Raw genomic sequence first — 22,284 nt, forward strand, 5'->3', positions numbered from 1 at the left:
CAGACCAATTTCTGTCAAATTAATGAGATTAATATAGCATAAATGGGTTTCTCAGGTCACCCAATCCTCTCATTAATTTGAAGTGTGAAACATTTATTAATCCTGTTGAATTTAGTCAATTAAAATTATATATTTTTTTCTTTATACATACTGTATGTAGAAATGTACCAAGAAGACGTAATACCAAAGACAGAGACACATGCAGACAAACAAAAAAATATATTTTCTTTGGGAAACAGCAGAACAGGAAGAAGGAGGGTGCAAACAAGAAACAAAAAACAGAGTAGGAAGGAAGTAAACTTGCATGCTGCAGTAATGCGATGGGCTGCTGTGAATCCAATCAGTAAAACATTGTAAGCTACAATCGCTAATTTGGAAAAAATAAGAAAAGTTAGCTTTGTGGGTGAGTATGAGGGCTATACGTTTAACAGTGCAGGAGATGCAAGTAGCAGTCAGTGGCAATTTGTGAGGGTGCTCCTGTGATGTTTAAAAGTGATTCAAAATGCAGCTGTAAATTATCAAAAAAAAAAGCTTTTAACGCTACCTAAAGCTAATGTTGTTACAAATTAAGGACTTATATTTCCAAGAATGACACACCAGGGAATGAAAAATTAAACACATAAGTGTATTCAGATTAATTAATTAGATCAATGATCTAATGTACTACTGTTCTTGTATATAGTTGTATTCAACTTGCTGGCACAGCACTATGGCTGACTGAGTGTGAAACTTTACCAATTTTAGCTTCTATATAAACCAAAGTGAGAGAACAAATGCAAAGTGAGATTTAAAATAAGTGGTGGAATGAATGTGTGAACCCAGTTACAATTATATCTTCTCCAATTTAGAGTGGTTAAGATGTTATACAATGCATTCTGGTACGTTCCCAAGAATACTTTTAGATTTTCTGTCCAGTAAAACAAGTTTAGTATTCCACCCACATGAGAAAATGAGTTCACAGATGAAGCAGAGCTGAAGGACATGCTGTAACAAATAGCTTCAAATGCATCTTAGTTAGCTCTGAGGAACACAAATCAAAGACCCCATTTCCAGCTGATATAAATATGCAATTGTATGTGCATATCTTATCTGGATATGGACAAATGTATGTTAATGCATGTAAAAATGTGAGCAGAAAACATGGGGTCAAATATGTAATTAAGCTAGCTCAGTTAACCACTATCCCTGGTGTGTATTTCTTACATTATATGTTGTACGTGTAAGATTACTTTTACAAAACCAAGAATAAACTACTCTGTTCTTGAATGCAACTCTATTTACTGTGTTCTGTTGTTGGCTGCTTGTTTGTTTTCTTGTTTTTTGTGTGTTTATTCCATTGTACATGGCATATCCACAATGATTTTTCGAGATTTAAATGTTGAATGAATGAATATACGTAGAATTAATCTTTAAGAAGGCACTAAGAGGAGAATAGTCTTGCATTACGCTAGAAGGGAGAAATAGTCTTAAGATGAATGGAGATGATGGAATAATGAAAAGTGAAATAGTACTAAAATAGTACTAGTACTAAAAGTACTACATATTTACAGAATACCCTAAAGATGGGTGAAAAATGGCCAAACAAAACTGAAATTGATGTAATGTCTCGCCTATGAATCTAATCTAGCAAACTTCTTCTGAATGGTCGCTTCTGATCACATGATCTAAGACTAAACAAAGAAAAATTTTACCTTCTGTTGGCCAGCGAAGACGACATCATCAGCACCATGCAAGAGCCATATGACAAAGTCACATGATGTACACGCACATGATTGGGTGAAAGGAAAATATAGGAAAAAGAGGGGTCAGGGAGAGGCCGGGGGGTGGGGGGCGGGGGGGGGACATGGGAAACATACAAAACATTTTTGAAATGATGAAAACATGTCAACAGAATAAACAAATGAATGTTAAAGACAAAGTGACACAAAACGAACACAAACAACCAAGAGAAATACATAAATCGATAAACAGGTTTCTTGAACACATAAAAAAAAAAAAACATGTTGCTGAATATATGAAGCAGCTCCTGACTTTTAGTTTTGGTTTTTGCTAGGATCTAGAATCAAACAAAAAATATAATGTTGATTTTAAGTTATAGATTTAGGTTAACACCAAAACTGTACATCCAAAACTGCCTCATGCATCCAGAAAATCAACAGCTTTTCCTCTGGCAGATTTTTCTAAAATTTTTACATTGCACCATTTAATGCCCAATGTGAATTTGAACTACGGTCAGCCATTAAATTAAAGACAGAAAAAAAAAAAAAAGAAACATAGCAGTTGTTAGGTTTCTTGTGACAAACAACAAACTCGGGGTCAAAAGAGGAGCAGAGGAAACTCTGCAGGTTGGAGAATACAAACCATGCCAATTAAATATGATACACAACACAGCAGACAGTGTGAACACATGAAACATCAGGATAAACAAGGTCTGCAGATCAGATGACGGTCTAAAAGCAGCATTTTCTCTGAATGATGCATTTGCAAAAAAACACAGAGTACCTGCTGGAGCATATATTTGAATAAGCACAACCTACTGTAGGTGAACTGAATATAAAGCCAAGGCTGTATCTGACAAATGTTATTAAAAAAGTGTCAAAGGGAGAGATTTAGTTAGGAACACTGCAAGGACACACAAATCTAACACATCAGGATCTCAATTAAACGGAGCAACAACGGACATACATAATTACTCAAATGACCTTGTACCAAACACACAAATCATGTTCATTTACTGTACACACTGCACATACCTCATATATATATATTCAAATTCCTCATATTAGAACACTAAGCAGATATAGTTGCTTAAAGCTGCACTCAGTTATAATTGTACTGACTCACACTGTACAAAATAATGATATAATATCAAAAGGGGCTTGCTGTGTTGCTGATCAGTGCCTGTGTAGGATTTCTAAACATGCCAGGATCAGTTTATGGGTATGGGTTGTTCAGGGCACATTGTCTGCATACACAGGCAAAATACTCAAGAATATAGTGTGAACTGCTCTGTCATGAATATCAGATGATCTGATACTGTGTCTGAACTGAATGGACACAGTGATGAGAAACACTGAAGGGTTCTCAAGAAAATTCATCAATACAAAACACAATATGTGGGAGGCAGAGAGGCAAAATAGGTTCTGTAGGTAGTAGGAAATAGATGAAAAAGTAGAGGAAAAAGACATTTTTGCAGGGTGGTAACCGCCTTTTGTAGTACATTCATGCATCCAGCTAGACTGTCACAATGGCTTACTAATGAACAATTCATTTAGATTAACACCCTGCTAAAAATTGAGGGGACGAGCTGATTTCCAAACCAATCAGTTATAACTATGAGCACTCCATCACACAATCGAAGACGTGACTGTAAATCTGACTAATAAGAGTTTTTGCTTGCACACTATATACATTCTGATGTGGTGTTTAGCTATGTTTTGTTTGGGGGGGTGCCCATGGAAAAATGAGTTTAGTGACCTTGAATAATGGACTTTCCATTTGAATTTACCAGCTTGATGTTGATATTAATGGTTACAAGTAAATTCTACATGACACAAACAAACATGAGGTATTAGCATGGAGCCTAATGGATGTTTATATGAGATGCCATGAGTGCACTGTCTAATACAGTGTTATGTTCTGAGCCTACTGTTGGTATGATACCTACTACCTCTGAGAAAAATCACAGACTTCTGTAGTCACTTATCATCCAGGATTTTTCACTTTGACATTTGCATTTTCACAAAATCAAACGTCCCAACATTCACAACATAACCTAGTCTTAAGAACGTACTGTGTATTCCTTATGAACAGACACACTGTGTTAATTATGTCATACACAACATTATTGTCAGGTGGTTAGATCGACGTTCTTCATATCCTTGACAAATGTTAGTAAAATCATCATCTATGACAATTCAAGACTGTTAGTAAAGCTACTAAGTTGGCAAACTCATTTTGCTCTTTTGCTCTGGCTATACTCTACAGACGGCCCCTTCCTACAAGCCACACCAGAAATAAATGGACGTCTATGCTAACTGTAAAGCCAAGCAGGTAAGAGGTGAGGAGAGACACACTGCACACTGCGTGACTGGCATACTCACTAAAGGCCATAGTGGTGGCAGCGATAGGTGTTGGTGTCTCTGATGGTGAAACTGAAAGATGGTGAAAACATGATGAGAGGAGCTGGAGTTCTCCTCAGCACAAGCAACTTAGTGCTTGATTAGATTTGTTTTTATAATGTCTTGATGATAAGGAATTCCTCTGGAACAATCCTGTGGAAGAATGCCTCCTCTTGCTTCGCAGCATCTGTTAGTTATCTACCGTTAGTTATCTAACCGTGCTATCCACTGTGACGTAACCACATGGATGTCTTGGAGCTTTTTGTATTTGCATCCTGTGTAATGGGATTTCAGGCAGTTCTCAACACAGAGTATGCCGTTTTCCAAATTGTGTTCATGGGAATCCAAACTTACAAGAGGGGATGATGCAGTACCATCAATGTGTGACAAAAAAATATTTTTTCATCTGCATGTACTTGTTAGAATTTGTCTATATCTAGAATTTGTCTCCCGTAACAAATAAAAGCCATGATGCTGGCTTTCTGAAAGCTGGTCCTTGGGTGCTGGATTGTGGCACCCCAATAGCTGAAACTTAAAACAGAATATGTTTCCCTGCAATTTTAGAGCTAATGCCTATAAGCATTAAGAAAGCTTAAGCAAAACAATAGCTGCATTCATTCAACTATTTTGCAGTGCTTATAAAACTTCAGTGAATTACTTGTTGAGCATCCTAAACTACGTTCTTATTTGCTGAGCAGTGAGTGTACAGTGTCAGCTTCCTTTCCTTTCATACCTATGTCAACTGCCTTTTTGTTTTGGTACCCATGTTTTTCGTTTACAGCAACAACTAGCAATTACTTCAAGCTGTCAGATTTCTAAAAAGGCTAGCCTACACTCTTCTGAAGCCTTACAATCTTACAAGCATAGCGCACACACGCACCAATGCTATATAGTCACAATGTGAAAAAAATGCACCCTGTGCTATATATATATATATATATCTGAGACACAATTGTTTTCAATGGCTTAATAAAAGCACACCCTGAGCAAAAGTGCAAGAGTGGGAATTGAGGAGCCAAATATGTAAACCTCATGCTTTTATACGGGACCATTTTGTGCAACGCTGCCCAGCTTTCAACATTATTACTAGTAGATATTCTAATTTCACATTAATTACCATATGCTTATGCAACTGTAGTCCTTATTTAAAGACCTGATGTAATACTCTGCCTGAACTGTTGCAGTGAACATGTATAATATACTTTCTACTAGAAAGACACAGGCAAAGATATTGGAAGCAAGAAATAAATAAAGAAGTAGCACTAAGGATTATGGTACGAATAACTCACTTGCTACAGGCTGTAAGTCTGTCATACCAATCGATAACATTGCTAAACAAACCTGGAAGCACATTAGAGTAACTGAATGAAATGCTGTCTGGGAAATTACTACAATGGGTAATAGAATGACTGCTGATATTTATGTAGGATAAAACCAAATTCAAAGTTTGGGGGATTATGGGTGATGATGTCTGTTGGTGATTTTGATGATAGTTGTTAAATTACATGTCTCTTTAGAAAAAGCAATCTTCTAATATGGAGAGAATGATCAAAGTAAAGCAAATAAGTTGAGATAAAAATAAATACAAAGGAAAATAAAGCAGAGTAGATGGGGAGAAAAGAAACTTACTTGTGAAAGAATACTCTGAGAAGTCCAATGGAATACAGAACAGATGGGAAAACGATGATGAGAAAACAATGAAACAAAGAGAAGAAACAGAATGAAATGAGAAATATGAACAATGAAAGAGGGCAACCCTGTCCTGCTACATCATTAACCCACTGTCACACACTTACTGTTTCTTATTGGACTTTCTGTCAACAGTAAATCTTGCTTCTCTTTGTTCTGCAGCTAACTGTGACTTTGATAATACTGGTACTGTATTATCCTCCAAATTAGAAATTTGTCTTTTGACTTCAAGCTCAGACTTGGTCGTATTCATGATTCAGTGTTTTCTAAAAAGGACACTGTTTGACAGTCTTCCCGTGTTTCTCTGATACAATATAACAGATTGGAACTTGATATGATACTCAAATAGGCTAGTATAAAAAAAAATACCTCAGACACGGATTCTTGCTGAAACATCTTTAAATAGGACAAAGCTTCTCTTCTGCTTTAGGGAATCAGATGATATAAGATGCTAGGGGTGGTGTAGGGGGTGGGGGCTATTTCTATAGAAGCAGTGGGGTGATGAAGCACAGATGAAGGCATGACATAGAGGGTGGTACTAGACTTATTCATGATCCTGATTTGAAATGCTGAGTGAGAAATAGGTCAGTTGTCATCTAATTGTAGCCTGGTTGAAATAGCTCTGTATTTAAACCATCTACTACAAAAATTCTAGTTTATTACGATTTGGGTCTTATTTTAGTGTTTCGGGTCATTATTTTTATCAGCAATAACAATGTGTAAACCACCAAATAAAGGGTAAAGAGAAGTAATCACAGACAATCAGAAAACAAACTGTACAGTCATTACCCATGACCGCTACTTTTTTGTTCATTGTTGACCAAAGTGCTTAATCTAGTTATGCATGCACAGGTTTACTGCGCCACATTCACATTCAGTTTAAACCCCGAATGAAGTGATTTCAACAATCTGGCTAAACTGTTGGCTCGTTTCCTACATTTCCGATTGCTTGTCATTTGGGTCATGCAGTGTTACAAATCTCTTTGTGACTGTCACTTTGATGGGTACATTGCTACCAGTAAAATGATTATGAGACTCAAGTTAAAGCCGACCAGAGACAAGTTCTGTGTATGTGAAAACCTATTTGGCAATAAATCTGTTTCTGATCATGATACAGCAGAATTTAAACCCCAAGCTTCTCACCTCATTATCACCTATTTGATTCTACCACATTGGATTAAATGAGTACAACTGCTCTATAATCAGAACCATACCAAACCATACTTCTGCCATCAAACATATATATTAAGGACCATATTATATTAAACACTTTCTGGATAAATGTAAGATCTTACAGATGATTAGGCCTAATTTATACTTAATTGAGAAATCATTATTTAACATAATTGCACATAAATAAACAAAGTTGTTTTTATGTCAAGCTGACATGTTCTGATTGGTGATGACAGGTGTTGCACACCTGCTCCTTGCTCTAAGATTCCAGACGGTGCCATATGTCTAACGCAGCTGTGATTTGACGCCGGATTATTCACCGAGTAAAACTAAAAATGGGGAGAACACAGAGGGTGATGCTCCAGCTCATCCAACAAACTGCCACAGCTCTCGTGGTGGTTGACGATTAAATGCCACATGGTCAAACCTTCCCTCATCTGCCTGACAAGTCTGTGTTCTTGTTGTATCTCCTTTGTTTTGCTAAGGTGACTCATTCTCTGTCGTACTTTTTTTCATAAACACTGTTAAATAGAAAATGCCCTTGTCCTCCTCCAACATTTCATCACGTGCTGCCATTTCTTTCAAGAAATATAAGCAATCTTCAGCAGGGCTTGACCTCTGGCTGCTATATTAGCAGTGTGGCTGTCACTAAACTATAAATACAGAGCTGACACTCCACACTGAAGTATAAATCAGCCTGAAGAATGCACAAGTACTTCCTGGAAAGCTTTCACTAAATCACCTTGGGCTAAAAGGGCATGGCGCTGTGAAAGGGAAGTAGGCACGTCTGCCTTACACATTGCAAACATTCATAATGAAAGAAGCATATAATACTGTTCAGTGATGAGGGATAAACAAGTTATACTTTGCATAGTTAACCAAGTTAGATTATAAAGTGGCAGTAGCATCGTGAATTATCGTTCCCTCTGGCCTGGCTGGAAAAGGACTGCACTGGGGTTTGGCGAGAGAATAGAGGAGTGTAGGGGTGAAAGCATCTGGGCTCAGCTAGACATGAGCAGGCGGTGGAGTGAGCAACAGCATTAGGTTCAAAGCACTGGGGTCAGAGGAGCGCTTACTGAGAGCTGGGACACGAGTGGTAAGGGCAGTACTTACGGACTGGCTCAGTCTTGAAAGTGCTGGCCGGGCTGCTCTCTCCTTCACCTTTTCCGTTGATGGCAGACATCTTGATCTCATAGGTGGTCTCTGGTTTCAAGCCAACGATGGTGATCTTGGTCAAATCTGTTGGAGATGAGGTGGTGTCATTTCATGCAGGTATAGGTAGGTCATTTAGGTATACAGGGAACCAAGACATGGAGTATTTGCTCTCTTTGCATAAACACCTACGTATTTGGGTAAACTGTGTGTTATTCATGCAAAATGTCAATATCTTTTGTAGAAAGTAGTGTGCACTGCTTTGTCAAAAAGGAAACATAGGCCTCATTAGATATTTAACCAAACAACCAATGCAGTTATTTTTGTTTCTTTTCCAGTCTTCAACAGATCAACCAGCATGAGATTCAAAAGCAGATTTTCATTGACTTTTCATTTGTGAAATGGATTCTCGTGTGTTCTCGTGTTGTTTTTCTTGGCTTGCTTTGTCTTTTCTTGTTCTATTAATGTTATTTTCTGATCTTAAAGTGCTGCTATCTTTTACTTTTATACTCATTTCAAGTGGGACCCAGAAAGACTAAGAACCATTTTATGGAAGCTATGTGGAATCAAAACATGTTTGAGAGTTTGCTATTAGCTGATGTCAGAGGTATGTTCTAAAAACCAGTCACTGAAGTCGCAGGTGACGCACCGCTGCAACTTTTTCCTACAACCTTCTATAATGGTTCTGTCTCATCATGAATCTTTAGTCTGAAAAGTACTTCCCTTGGTTCCCATAATATACCAGTGCAATTACCTTGTGCTTGTTATGCTTTTTATTTGTTTGGCTCCATGTTTGCTTTGTCTTCCTACGCATTTCTACCATCAGTAGTACATACTGTACTAGAGCTTTTACTATCATGCTCTAGTACAGTATGCACTAGAGTGAAAATGAAAACATGGGGCTGAGCAGTGCTTGCTTTTAACATTGGTACTGTGATCATTATTTCATTAGAAGTAACCTATAACTCCAGAACAGCCAGTAGCTGCTGGCTCAAACAGTTCATGTTTATGCTTTATGTGCAGCATGACACAGATAAACTGAACTAAGACTGATTGTGCAGACCAATAGATATTTGCATGTAACGATAGCAAAGCAGGCCAGCATTGTAAAGATCAAATGCCAAGAAAATGCCAAGTTCTAATGAGAATGTGGTTCTGTGGTTTACTGGTCTTAATGATGTGTGGTACAGAAAGAAAGCTATTAGGAAAGTACAGTTTACCAGTACATGCAATAGGCCTACCTGGCATGGAAACAATTCCTATAATTCTTATAGCTTATGTTTTTTCTGGGCGTAAGAAGAATAAAACTTCCTGATTAAAATATACTACATTTTAATAGACAATGTTATTTACATAGTAGCAAGGCACCAATTTCAATCATCATCATCAATCATCTCACTGTTCAAATACAAAGAATAGTCAATTTCATAGATGGCTCCAGTGCAAAACAGCTCAGAGAAATTTTTAGATTACAATGTGAAAACTCTTCACATCAATGTCTCAATGAGAAAGACTTTCAGAAAGAACCATACATGGGTCACTGCTTGGGGAGCTGTATGAGTACAGCTAGAAATCACAAGGACAAGTTAATTCACATCTGGGCTTTTAGCACCACGAGCATCAGTAAAACCGATGTCATTGCTGAAACCATTCATGTTCTGATGAGATTTCCAGCCGGCCCAGAGTAATTTACCACTGATTACCACATGCCGGTTTCCTGAGCTTCTCGAAAAGGTTATCTTCACAAATCATAACAATCGTTCCAAACTCCACTGATTTTAGCGTGTGTTAATTATTGCGTTGCTGCAGTGCATGCTTACTGCGGCATACAAGGACTTTGTGATGATGTCGAGGGAAAAAAATCATTAAAGGTTTTGAGGAAGCATATAGCATAAACAATTATGGTTACAGGCTCATGTTGAGATTTCTTGCCAACAACCAAACACAATGGAGTTGTATTGAAAAATACACTGAAAAATCACATTTAAAATTTTTTTACAGCAATTTCCAAAAACCTCTAAAAATAGTGGAGACAACAATCTATTATTTTCTCCAATAATTCACAAGCACTTTGTGCTAGGCAGCCCTTTGTTTGTGTTCCCATCTGTAATCTCGGAGCTAAGGATCATATAAAAGAGTAATCCTAGAACTACAGCACAGCATTGATCTTTTGGAAATACACTATTACCTTTATCGTTAAACAGCTACTGTGTTTATTTTGAGCCAATCCCACGTACACCTACTCAAATGAATAACATCTGCTAAAAGCTACGATGCTTCTCTTTTTCCAGGTAATTATTTTGTACGTTTTGAATTTTTATTAAGATTTTCAGTAAGAATAAATAGGCTTGGGGTGCCATAGACTGTGTAGGGATGTATTTAGAGACAGACTAACACATTGCTGGTTATCCTTTAAGCCTGTGACTAACCAAAATTACAAAATAACAATTCACTCATTACTGCCTATATTAAAGCTAATACGGATATTTGTCTATTATCTATTAGCTGTGTTCTACAGAAGAATCTAATACATAAAGCATAAAACATGGAGTGTTAACAGTTTAAAGGGTACAGTATGAAGCATAGCAGGTGTACTATAATCTCTGACTTGGAGCTTCATGTATGTGCACACTGCGGATGCAGATCTACTGTACATATGAACCCAGTGATGGGTGTGGTATCTGTATATCTGGCAGTACTGCTTTCAAACATGTGATGGCAGCCCTGGTTCACGATAATGTGAGAGACATTTGAAACTCAATAGCCTTTTTATCGACACTTTTCAGCTACTTGACCATGCTGTATTAGTAACAATATACATCCCTCCACCCTGCCGTGCTGCAGCTTAAATAACCGGGCATTTGCTATTCCTGATTTAATATTACCAGTATACTACAATAAATGCATGCTGCACTATACAGTGCAAGAGGCAAAGTACATTATGTGTATTTTTTTGTCGGATGTGGAGTAGATGTGGTTGAATGAGATATCCTGGTAACATTTACTGTTGGTGCGTGGGTGGATGTGTTTTGTTTTGTGTACACGCTTGCATGACAGGCGGCTCTTGGGCCTTGAGCTGACAGCAGAGCCTGTCAGCTACTGACTGATATGTCCCATGTGGCAGACAGGACGAAAACCATCCAGATTTGTAAGAGCCACAAACCCTCAGCGGGACGGGGATATTATCTTGGGCCTGTCAGTGTTTGAGCCGACTGTCATTTAGCCTACACTGTGTTCTACCTCTCCTCCCAACATCAGCTACTGTCATGTCTGGATTAACCGTGTTTGATGGTTGAAATGTTTTCTGCAGTTTTACCTTCATGTATGTCAGCCTAAATACAGCCTAATATAATAACAATAAGATGGTGCATTTTACCCCTAAGTCATATAATGAAAACAGGAAGTATAGCTAATGTTGAGTCCTGTTTTTTTTCTGTTTGTCTGAAGTTGGACAACAGATCATATAAATAATTTATTTATGTGAAAGCTGCACCAAAACAAGTCACTTCTTAGTATTTCTGTGCCCTTTCACCATTACAGTGAGTGAATTACCTTTCATACTCAAAACGGTCAAATCTTATAATTAATTATTATTATTTTTTAATTAGCACCTGTCTTGCATGATTTCTAACACTGATTTGCAGATGTTATTTGTCGACATCCATTGGAGGAAATGCATCATTTAGATGCTAAGAATAAAAATTGAAAAAAACTGAAAAAACAGCCTGAAAAGAGAATTTAATAACACATCTTGCATTCACTTTGCCTAATTGAAAGCATAATACTTTCAGGGGAAATGGAAGTAAGTGGTGGTAAAGAACAGAACTCTACGGCACGGCAGGTGCAAACATAGGCGAGAAGAGATTGTTGACTCACCGTCCTCAGCATTATACTCCATGCCAGTCCACTCCTGGCCAGGCATACGCCATTCCACTTTGTACTTGATAATGGGCACTCCACCTATGGAGTCAGGCTCCTCAAACTCTACCACTGCTGTGCTGGAGAAAGGTTCTACCAGTTCAATTCCTGGTGATGATGGCACCTCTGCAAAGGACGAAACATGCAAACTCTATAAAATATTATAAACTACAAAATACTATGAAACTATAAATGATAAAATACACAAAACTCAGAGAAAATTTTGAAGTTAAGACATTTCCAAGATGGTAAATAAGATGCAGATAGTAAGCAGTGACAAGTTCTACTGATATTTTTTATTTTAATAAAGCCTGATGACAGGGAATTCAGTGTTTCTACAATATAGAGTTGTAGGACTGTGTGAGCTGTGCTTTGGGCTGTGCTTTGGCAGGGAGCTGAGGTGAATGGCTCAGATTGATACTGGCCACTGCAACAACTACTGATAATGTACTGCTCCCAATCAGCCTCTTTCACAAATGTGTTGCTGGCAAATGTGTTGCTCTGGTGCCCTCGAAGCCCCCGGTCACCAAATTACTGAAGATCCGTTGGACATGCCTGAATGAGTTTGCAGTAGCAGCTTTACCTCCGGCCTGAGATGCTCTTTGATTCATGATGATAAGCCAGAGTGTCAGGGCACCATACACAATTTAGTAACCTTCTGTAGACACTATAATGCTGTTTTAAATGCTGTGCTGCTTATATCTGCTTTCATCTATCAGGGGTATGGTTTAATAATGGTAATCAGTTTGTGAGGTGCGAATTATCTCCATACATTCAATTTTGGCCTAGAGTTTCTTTGTAATTACTGTAAATAAAATCTGATACAGTATATTCATGGTTTTCAGGAAACAATGAATTGAGTGACCCCTGACCTTTCCTCTTGTGCTTCTATAAGACTAAATGAATTTAATTCTCTGATGTACATTAAATAATAAATTGTAATTACAAAGCAGAACTGAATGTTTCTGCCTGCTAAGTAATTAACTATATATATCAATCAATGTATGTGTAGTGCCATGCAATCAGAAACAGTACTGAGGTCTATTCTCCTTCTGTAATGATAAACTTAACAGATTTTTTTCTGGATGGTGTTCTGTTAGCATGTACTGTAATGCAGAGACTGTTTAATCACCTTTGAAATTGAAACGACTTTGTTTAGTGCAGCTCTGTGGCTCATGCTTTGTGTCGAATTTTCTCATTGACGTATCAATGTGGAAAATAAGGCATGAAGAGATATTTATAGGTCTCTTTTTGCTCCCTTTTTAGTCCAACTGTGGTTTGAAGGAGTCACTGTAGGCATACTGATGAGTTATGCAGCAAATACAAAAAAGAGCAGAGAGAAAACACCTCAAAGGGTGCAGGGTACAGTATAGTACACAGTGGCAACAGAGGTTGTTAGGGCAATTCATCTGACTACGCTTTATTTAGACAAAGGTCCTGAGCAACCCACCTCCTCTAACGGATCCAGAACTATTTTTCTACACCAAATGAAGCAAACATGAACCAACTGCACTGCAAGGAAAACAGGACTTAAAGGACAGTTCCCCTGTGATTTTAATTTTTGTTCATTACCTGCCTGTGCTGTGGCTGATTCCATGCACGGTTCAACTTTATTTTCTTTTTATATGCTGTCTTTTCATTGTGTAAATAAATGCAATCTTAGTTTAAATTTACAAGAAGTATACAGATATATCTTAGCTATGACCTTGTCAATTAACTTATCTTTTAGCTCCTCCCCTAATTTAGTGAAACTACAAACAAAATAAAGATGGAACCAAGCATATGGTTGGATCCATATTTGATAGTATGACTTTGGTTCGGGAGAAATTGAAGTGGAAGAGTGAAGGTTTCAGGTGGTTTTCATTTATCATATACCATTAATGAGTAAAGTCAAGAATGTTGTGTTTTATGCTTTTTTTCTCTTTAGTATTCTTTGGCATGAAGCATGACTGGACCTGCAGATGCTTCTGAAACCATCAAATCCCAAACACTTCCAATGAACCCCTATTTGGGATTTTACCCAAAACATTCAGGTCAAGAAATGCTGTGTATGTGTGAAAGTGTATATACACATACACTTTCATTTGTCATTATGTTTCACCGATTAATAGTAATGATGATAATACCGAGCTCTTTCTATCTTATATTTTTATCCTCTTTTTTTCGTTTATGTTATACGTCCTTATATGTTTTTGTCTTTTTATTTTGAAGCATATTGAATCTTCACCTGCTATATGAAATGTGGTACATAAGTAAACTTTGCCTTTATCTATTTGGTTTTTATATATTCTGTGAACAAACCTGCTTGGATAAGAAGGAACTCCTTGGACTCACTGCCCATCACATTGGTTGCAGTGCAGTTGTAGCTCCCAAAGTCATTCTGAGAATCCGGGGTAATCTGAGCGATCGAAGAAGAGAAAAACACAGAGAAACACCAGCTCAGAAAAATACCACTAGGACTTAAATAAACCTGAGAAGAACATGAATATGCATGTCATTAATTATTAATTTTGTGCCATTTAGCAGTTTATTCATGGCTGATCATGATTCATTTATGGATTCATTTGGAGAGTGGTCGGTATGCAGATATCTAATGTAGGGGCTAATCATTAGACATTGGTTCATTAACATAGTATCTAGCACTCTGTACTCGATAACTTGTCGACTATTATTATCCTTTATTATTATCTTGGATTCAGAGTTGCTACAGAACTTGTTACCTATTCATTATTCATGACACTCACTTAACTAAGTGGAGGAGTGCTTTAATGTTCCATGCTATGAATAACACAACACATTTCCTTATAAAATTACCACTACATTGTTTTCTTTTTCATTTTTAAAATGACTCAATTAGAAATGGCAAAATATACAAACAAGCCTAGATAAAACTTTGTTTAAGAATCAGCAGGCCAAATCTTCTGGTACTGAAGTGGAACATAAACTATTTCGAATTGCTCTCAGTAGTTGATCTTTATCTGGTAAGTAAATACAGCTGTTGTAAACACAAATTCTGATAATATCCGAAAACCCTTGCAGTGTTCGGTTTATTTAAAAACAGTCTACGTATTTTTTTTATCTCTGTGCTTTTGTGTTTCATTAAGATGCAACAGACCTCCAGGTAGCTGGTGGATTGTGTGCTGTAGATCTTCATGTTGGTGGTGTTGGCAGAGGGCAACTGGAGACCGTCTCTAAACCAAACCACAGAGGCTCCGGGGTGAGCCTTCACTTCGCAGCTGATGTTGGCTGGGTTTCCCTCCCATGTGTACACTGCCACTGAACCAAGGATCTTTGGAGCATCTGCAGCAACACACATAGGAGTAAAGATGGTAAACATTACAACAGGCATGTGTTCAACACTTTGCTGAAAATCTGAAGTGTTTACTCCTTCAGTGTGGTTCATCTGGCCAGGAGGGACACACAAGGAGCAAAACTTCAATCAACCAACCACAGGAAATAATGAGAAAATTAAGGGGTTCATAATTTTAAACAACAATACATACTGCATGTTGGTGAGTTTTTGAAGATAGACTTGCATCGGCACGCATCTGAATAATCAAAGCATTTAAATACTTTCCTTTTTTCTACCACTTTAATTGGAAAGGTCAAGAGAGTATTCACAGTTAGCGGAATCTAAGTTGTAGTGCTTCAATTAAAAAGAAACACAAAATACTAAGACAATATCAATATCATCAGGGTGATGTTATCTATCCAGCTTAACCTTGGAAGACCATGGATTTTGTTTTCATGTTTACTTATTATTTATTAAAGGGATTATGTCTAAAGCTTTAACTCCATTAAGAAGAAGCCCTTTGTAGGTACTTATACTGTAAGTCTGCCAGAATCTCAGAAGACTTTCCCAATATCTGGGACAGCTAATGAAAAAGTCAAAACTTAATGTAATGTTGTACTGTTGAGATAGACACGGGCCTGAGCATGAATTCTGCTCCATGATTTTTGTATTAGAACTTAAACATTTATATAAGACAAGAGAATCATGGGAACTAAATATATTGCCATAATCCAGTGCTAACTTTTGAACTGATTTTTGGAAAAGAGGAGATTCTATATCCTTTTTACAAGAGCATACACATTATCATCAAACCCAGAAAATCTCTGTATGAAAAAATCCACAGGACAGATAGGAATCAGTCAGCTGTGAGAGGCCACACAGAGTCTTCTATTCCAGGAGCAAGTCATTTGTGGGATGGTAATATTTCTTTCCTTCCCTGAAGCTCTTCTCAGCATTTCCCAGTAGATCTTATCATGGCTACCAGTGAGACACTTCATTTAGAAATCTTTGTAATCAAAAAAGACACTTAAAAACAAACTCCCGGAGGCAGCTGGAGCAATCATGGCAATGCTGACAGAACCTGCAATCTTAATGGTAAACGAACACTAAGTGTTGTCTAATGACTGCATTTCTCTTACTTCTATACATCCAAGGCGAGGGTTTTTATGATATCCATTTAAGTTTTAAAGACGACCTGTGCTGAGTGTATGGAACATTAAATTGCCACTTTTTGCCCATTTTACTTGTAACAAAAAGGAAGCGAAATGTTTTACTGCAAGATGTTCCAGCTCTGAAATTACAAACATTTTAACGTCTAACAGAGCGCCATTATTACACAGTAAGTCTAATAAGCGATGATCGTGAGTTAGTTTTGCGTCAACACAGATAACTGATCTCAGTTGGACCTTCAGATGGTTTATTCTGGGTTTGATGAGCATTAGATCCGTCCTCTCACTGAAACTGCTCTATATTTGAAACCAATAACGCTGCTACCATTCTGTTGAGCCCCATTTAGCAAGCTCCTTTGACATGCTTGTTGAATTGAATTGATACCATATGGCCAAAACTCTTCACCCTCAGCCAGCCTTCATCTTCTGCTTCATCATTGAGAAGTAAGGGGCTATAACAAGAAATGACTGTTTTCCTCCATTCTTTCCTTATATTATACCCTGCTCATATCACTGAGCAGGTACTCCTGAATGCAGTGAAGTACGCTTTGCTTCCTGAGTGCTGTGAAATGCTGTGGCCCCTGACACAGCCAGGGCTTTTCTTCTGACCCTGGATCCTTGAAAACTCTGCAGTGTGCTACCTCTGGGATTGATGAACAAGGCTGAGTCAATAGATGCTCCTTCGCTTGCAGCTCTGATTAGACTCTTTCTATCTCCTCCTTCATTGACTTACTCTTATTTCTTTAGCCTCCTTGTTGGGTCTCGGTGCGATTATCATTATGTATGCAAACAGCAGGAATGTATCTGTCTGCTAGTGGTGCTCATATAACATAAAAACATAACAAAACGGTTTAGGGGTAATACATACAGGGTAGGTATAATTACAGTACTACTATAGGTACTACTAAGCAGACATGGGGAGAACATACAAACTTCACACAGAAGCTTTGAACCAGGAATATGCTTGTTGAGGCGACAGTGCAAAGTACTAGTATCACTATCGCAATTATGTTTTGATCTCCTAGAATTTCTGTAGCCAGCAGGACAGAGATGAAGTACAAAGGAGGTGACCTGCTTGCAGCTCAAACTGTGTTTTCATTATACTTCCATGCTAAACAAACCCAGGCCTCCACCAGCAAACGCAGACGCGCTCAGCGCAGTTAATGGGATCATGCTGTGCAGCAGATAGGAAGTTCCATGCCTAGATAACGTCTTCATTGTGTGAGTGGCAATAGAGAGGACAGAGAGTGAGAGCTGTGCTCAAGACAAAGCACCTTTTCTTATCGATAATTGCTTGGCAACAGTGAATCAGCTACCTGATTACTCACTGATTACTCGAGCTAACTGCAAGTCCTCAAACAACTCTATCAACACTGTGTTGTGATTATATCTCAAGCAAATTACTGGTGCATTGAGAGCAAGCAATTAATCCAATTAAGAATTCATTGGCTTTATTTATTTCTTTCTCTTATTTTTTTTAACCAAGGTAAAAGGTTTGAGAGATTTCAAAATATGTACAATTTAGCACGTCCAATTATTCCAAGCATGTGTTTTTAGTGTGCTTGGGCAATGCATGCCAAAACATAACAAAGCTTCGTGTTTGGATATACTGTTTCTCTCGCACGGTTTTCTTTTCTCTCTGTACTCCAGCCCACCAGAGAGTTGAAGAGTTGAACAGTGACTATGAAGTCACATGAAGTGCTGACTTTCAGTTTTAATTTGAGGGTGCTTACATTCACAACAAATAACCCACATACAGATGCAGTATTGCCGGCTGGTCCACGACAGGCTCTTGCTTATCTGAATGGAATGAATGAATATCTCTGGCTGGCAGCTGACTGGCTGCTGGCTGTGGATGACAATTCTGTGTGGCTGGCACTGTATACATTTTTAGCTCTTTTTTATACACAGCCCCAAAGATAAAAAAAAAAAAAAAAGAAAAGGGTCTTACATTGTTAACTGTAAAAGGATATGAACACCTCCAGTATAACCCCGTAATCATGGTTACCATTGTAGATGAAGAAAAACACGAACCTTGTAAGACTTGCATTGTAGAAAAGCAAAAAGGTTGCACGAACATTTTAGTCCAGAGTTAAGAGGCTCACAGTAAATTTAAGCCTAAAAAGCCACTGCACCTCAGGGCTATGTTTCCATAGTAACAAAATGCTGCTACAAAACACTGACCCAGAACACTCTGCTCTCTTGTTCACCATTTATCCCCAGAAAAAGAGGTGATTCGCTAGAAAATGTATCTTCAGACACATTTCTTTACAAGCTGCTGGTGTAATGCTTGCTGTCTCCCTTGGTTTGAGGATGTCATGATTTGAATTTTTTTTATTATTATTTTTTGCATCCAGTGGGCTGATTTTATTTCATATTTTTTAAATTCACCTATAAACTACAGGAATAATTGCAACATACATGTTGCTTAAGCTATTATTTTAATTTACCCAATAAACAGTGCCACGGAATAGACAGCTTTGTGTAGCCTGTTGCAACCTCAAACATAGCTAAGTTAGTTAGCTGAGTATAGAAATGTATATAGAAATGTATGTGGTAACTCACAAAAATTGGGATGCACAAATTAGTTACCATATAGAGTTATGATAAAACTTACACCACGTCCTGAGCAGATTTAGTAACTGCTACTGTGGCAGAATAGTAAGAATAATGATAGGGACTGATGTTAGAAGAGCCAGAGGAAACATCTGTGACAGACTACATCCCTTCATCTCCATGCTGACACTGACATGCATGTTCAGTCGGGTGCTATACAGTTACTTCATGCTGCTTCACTTCACGTCAGATGGGAATTGCCTCTGGCACCATTTGGGTGCTTGTAACAGAGACTTGTAACTGTGAAGGTGTTAACTTCAGCAGAATCTTCAGCCCAAGAAAGTTTTCACGAGACCTTTGTTGTCATGTGTAATAACTCAGTGAAAAACATCAAAGTATGAGAAGTGATTGGTGAATGTCTTGAATTAGTAAAGAGGTAATGTTAGATGGACCAGATGCTTGTTCACATGTGAAAACACACACGACATTGGCCTTTTCAGTAAAATACTTGTATAGGCTGTTTTGTAATACTTTGATTGTGTGGAATTAAATTATAGTGAGAGTGTAAATGGGGAAAATGAACATAGTAGCAAGTTTATAGTGAAAATAACCTGTAAAATGCAGCCTCTAAGTGTTGACATGACACTTGAATTTACGCTAAAATCTATTTTCTGCTTGTGCAACAGGCTGCAGACCTCTATCTGAAGACTGAACACTTCTCCAGTCTTTCAGTCTGTCTTTGTTAAACCAGCAGGTTTTTATTGTCAGTCCATCACAACTGAGATCTGATGCCTGGAGATGCTCTTTTGCGCCAATATTAAACAATCCTATGATATAAGGAGAAAGCTTTTGTAGAACGATTTCCACCTGCAAGGCTGCCACGAGGCAGGTTGCGGTTTAAATAAAGGGCATGAGACTCAGGTTTTTCTTCACTGTAAAGACGTGCTCTCTTGCTCTTACTGTTATAGTGCTAGTGCTATTGATTTTTCTGCCTACAGCTAAAATCAACAGCTAATGAACAAAGTCAAGAAAAGTTCTCATGGTGGTGTCAAAAACCATTTTAGGAAAAGAAGGAAATCACTACCTGAACAGAGACGGACGTTGAAACAACACATCGTTTTCAAAAAAAAACAACTACTCCACAGACTGATGATATACAGGATGTAATTTTACAATCTACGACTAGTCTCTAACAATTTCAACTGAAACTCAATAACTTTGTGACATTTTATTTGAAGACTGCCATGGGAAAATGTGCAGACAGGAGCAGCCGTATGCCTGTTACAAAGTTTTCTTGAGAGGACTTCTTTTAGTTTTATATATCCTGACTTAACAGTTTCAATAGTATTCTGGCAATATATGAAAAAGTAATATCTGTAATTAATTAACAGCAGAGTACATGTTAAGGAATACGTGCATTTGCTTTCATCCTGAGAGTGAGATGAAATGCAAAAATGACAATTCATTAGGCAAATGTCAACAGTAATGACAGCTTTTAGCCTCATTCATGCATGAGTGAATTACAATACAAACCAAAGGTGATGAGTATTGACAGCACTGACAAACCGTCAGAGCGTAGTGTAGAAAGAACTGGGTGACTTACAGCGGACATCCAGGTGCATGTGCTGGTTGTCCTGGCCGATGGAGTTGCTGGCGGTGCAGAGATACTGGCCGGCATACGTGAACTGGATGTTTTTCAAGGTGAGAGAGGACACCCGAGCGTGGCTGCGTACCACAATATTTCTATCAAGGCTCTACAAAGAAGAAGAGAAAGTAATTATTCTCACTTGGAAAGCCTGACATTTTCATAGAAATGAATGCATGTCTTGCTTCTCTCCCCCCAGCTTGTTTATGAGAGGTTTTTTTTTTTATTATTATTATTATTTGTAGGTCTAAACACTGGGAGCTTCCTACAAAAAAACAAAACAAAACACTGGGAGGTGATGGGGTTATGTTTCTAGTTTGTCTGTAATAAACTGGATGTGGGAAGTGAATTCAAATTTCATCAACTAAAAACAAAACAAAGAAACTGTGATGAAAAGATGACAGATGGTCTACAGTATGTGAAGTGTAATGCAAAAACACAGAGAATGGATAAAAATAAAATAAAAAAATCTTGTACAAATTAGAAGTTAGTGTCTTTAATTTGTTTTAGTATAAAATAAAGGATAAGGCTGATGTTATTCTATATTTGTCTTAGAGTAACGTAAGTGCCACAGACAGGATGGGGAAACTAGGAAATTCTGAAAGAAGGACTAACACATTGTTGGTTTTGATCTTTTCATGGAATTTGTTGACAATAAGAAAGATATAGAGATACACCAGCCTCACCCTTCTCATGATAAGATTAAATTTCTAGGTCAAGATAAATGTTATTTTCCGTGGTTAGGGAAAGTCAGGTGGAGAGGGTACACACAGCAGTCCTAAAATCATTAAAATATACACGTCCAAAAAATCTGTCTCTCACACAAGTACTAACAGCAACACAGCTGGATATCATGGCAACTGAGAAACTACTCCCGCAACAACCTGGAAATCAGCAAGCACACACAGCTCTAACCAATAAACTGCAAACTCCTACAGTATGTCGATTACTTTCCCTACCATTTAGCAGCCTAGTTGCAGGTTTACAGACAGTCTGATTGTAGCTGTAACAGTATAATTGCAGTTGGGACAAATGACTTGATAAAGCATGCTTTTATTTTCCTTAGCAGATCACCTTTATTGCCCTGCCTACTTAGCTGAACCTGTTGTATTGTGGATATATCCAGGCTCACTGAGAGTGCCTTAATCAGAGCACTCAGGTCTCAGCACAGTTGTGCTGCTGACATCAGAGTACACCCAATGAACTCACTTGCCGTTTTAATCATGCACTGTAACCTTGCTTAATCTGTACTGTATATTTTCCCTAAAAGGTGAAGGGTTCCTTATTCTGTTTATAGTCACATCTGAGCACTGTCACATACAGCATGCTGCCAAAAAAGCAAGTGCCACCTTCCCACCAGTACAATAATTGAGATATATTCTTGAAAATATGCCACAGAAGGTAGCAGGCCAAAAACAACAACAACAACAGAAAACATCAATAATGAAAAAGATCCATGTAGCAGGCCCAATAAAAACTCTGAGTCTTAAAAATACAGTAACAGCTTTTCTTGCCTCTGGGCGACACACAGTCTAAACCACCAGGGGATATACATCTTCCTCTGAGCTG

General features: G+C 37.9%; 1 protein-coding gene across 14 annotated transcripts in view; it reads right to left on the minus strand.

Moving 5' to 3' along the window:
• The window catches only part of ncam1a (neural cell adhesion molecule 1a), a 236,215-nt gene that overhangs the window by 30,100 nt on the left and 183,831 nt on the right, over positions 1-22,284 (minus strand). For 4 of the 14 annotated variants that reach the window (XM_027273401.1, XM_019257723.2, XM_019257724.2 and 1 more), the window contains 5 exons: positions 20,674-20,824; positions 15,169-15,353; positions 14,355-14,451; positions 12,012-12,179; positions 8,097-8,222 (listed from right to left, as the gene is read on the minus strand). In XM_027273401.1, coding sequence (XP_027129202.1) covers positions 8,097-8,222; positions 12,012-12,179; positions 14,355-14,451; positions 15,169-15,353; positions 20,674-20,824 — 727 coding nt within the window. Of the gene's footprint in view, positions 1-1,691; positions 1,695-4,103; positions 4,155-5,750; positions 5,766-8,096; positions 8,223-12,011; positions 12,180-14,354; positions 14,452-15,168; positions 15,354-20,673; positions 20,825-22,284 lie in introns of all 14 variants that reach the window. The other 10 variants (XM_019257716.2, XM_019257720.2, XM_019257725.2 and 7 more) reach the window with 5 other exon arrangements.

Source organism: Larimichthys crocea, chromosome XXII (genome assembly GCF_000972845.2).
Source record: "Larimichthys crocea isolate SSNF chromosome XXII, L_crocea_2.0, whole genome shotgun sequence".
Taxonomy (NCBI): domain Eukaryota; kingdom Metazoa; phylum Chordata; class Actinopteri; family Sciaenidae; genus Larimichthys; species Larimichthys crocea.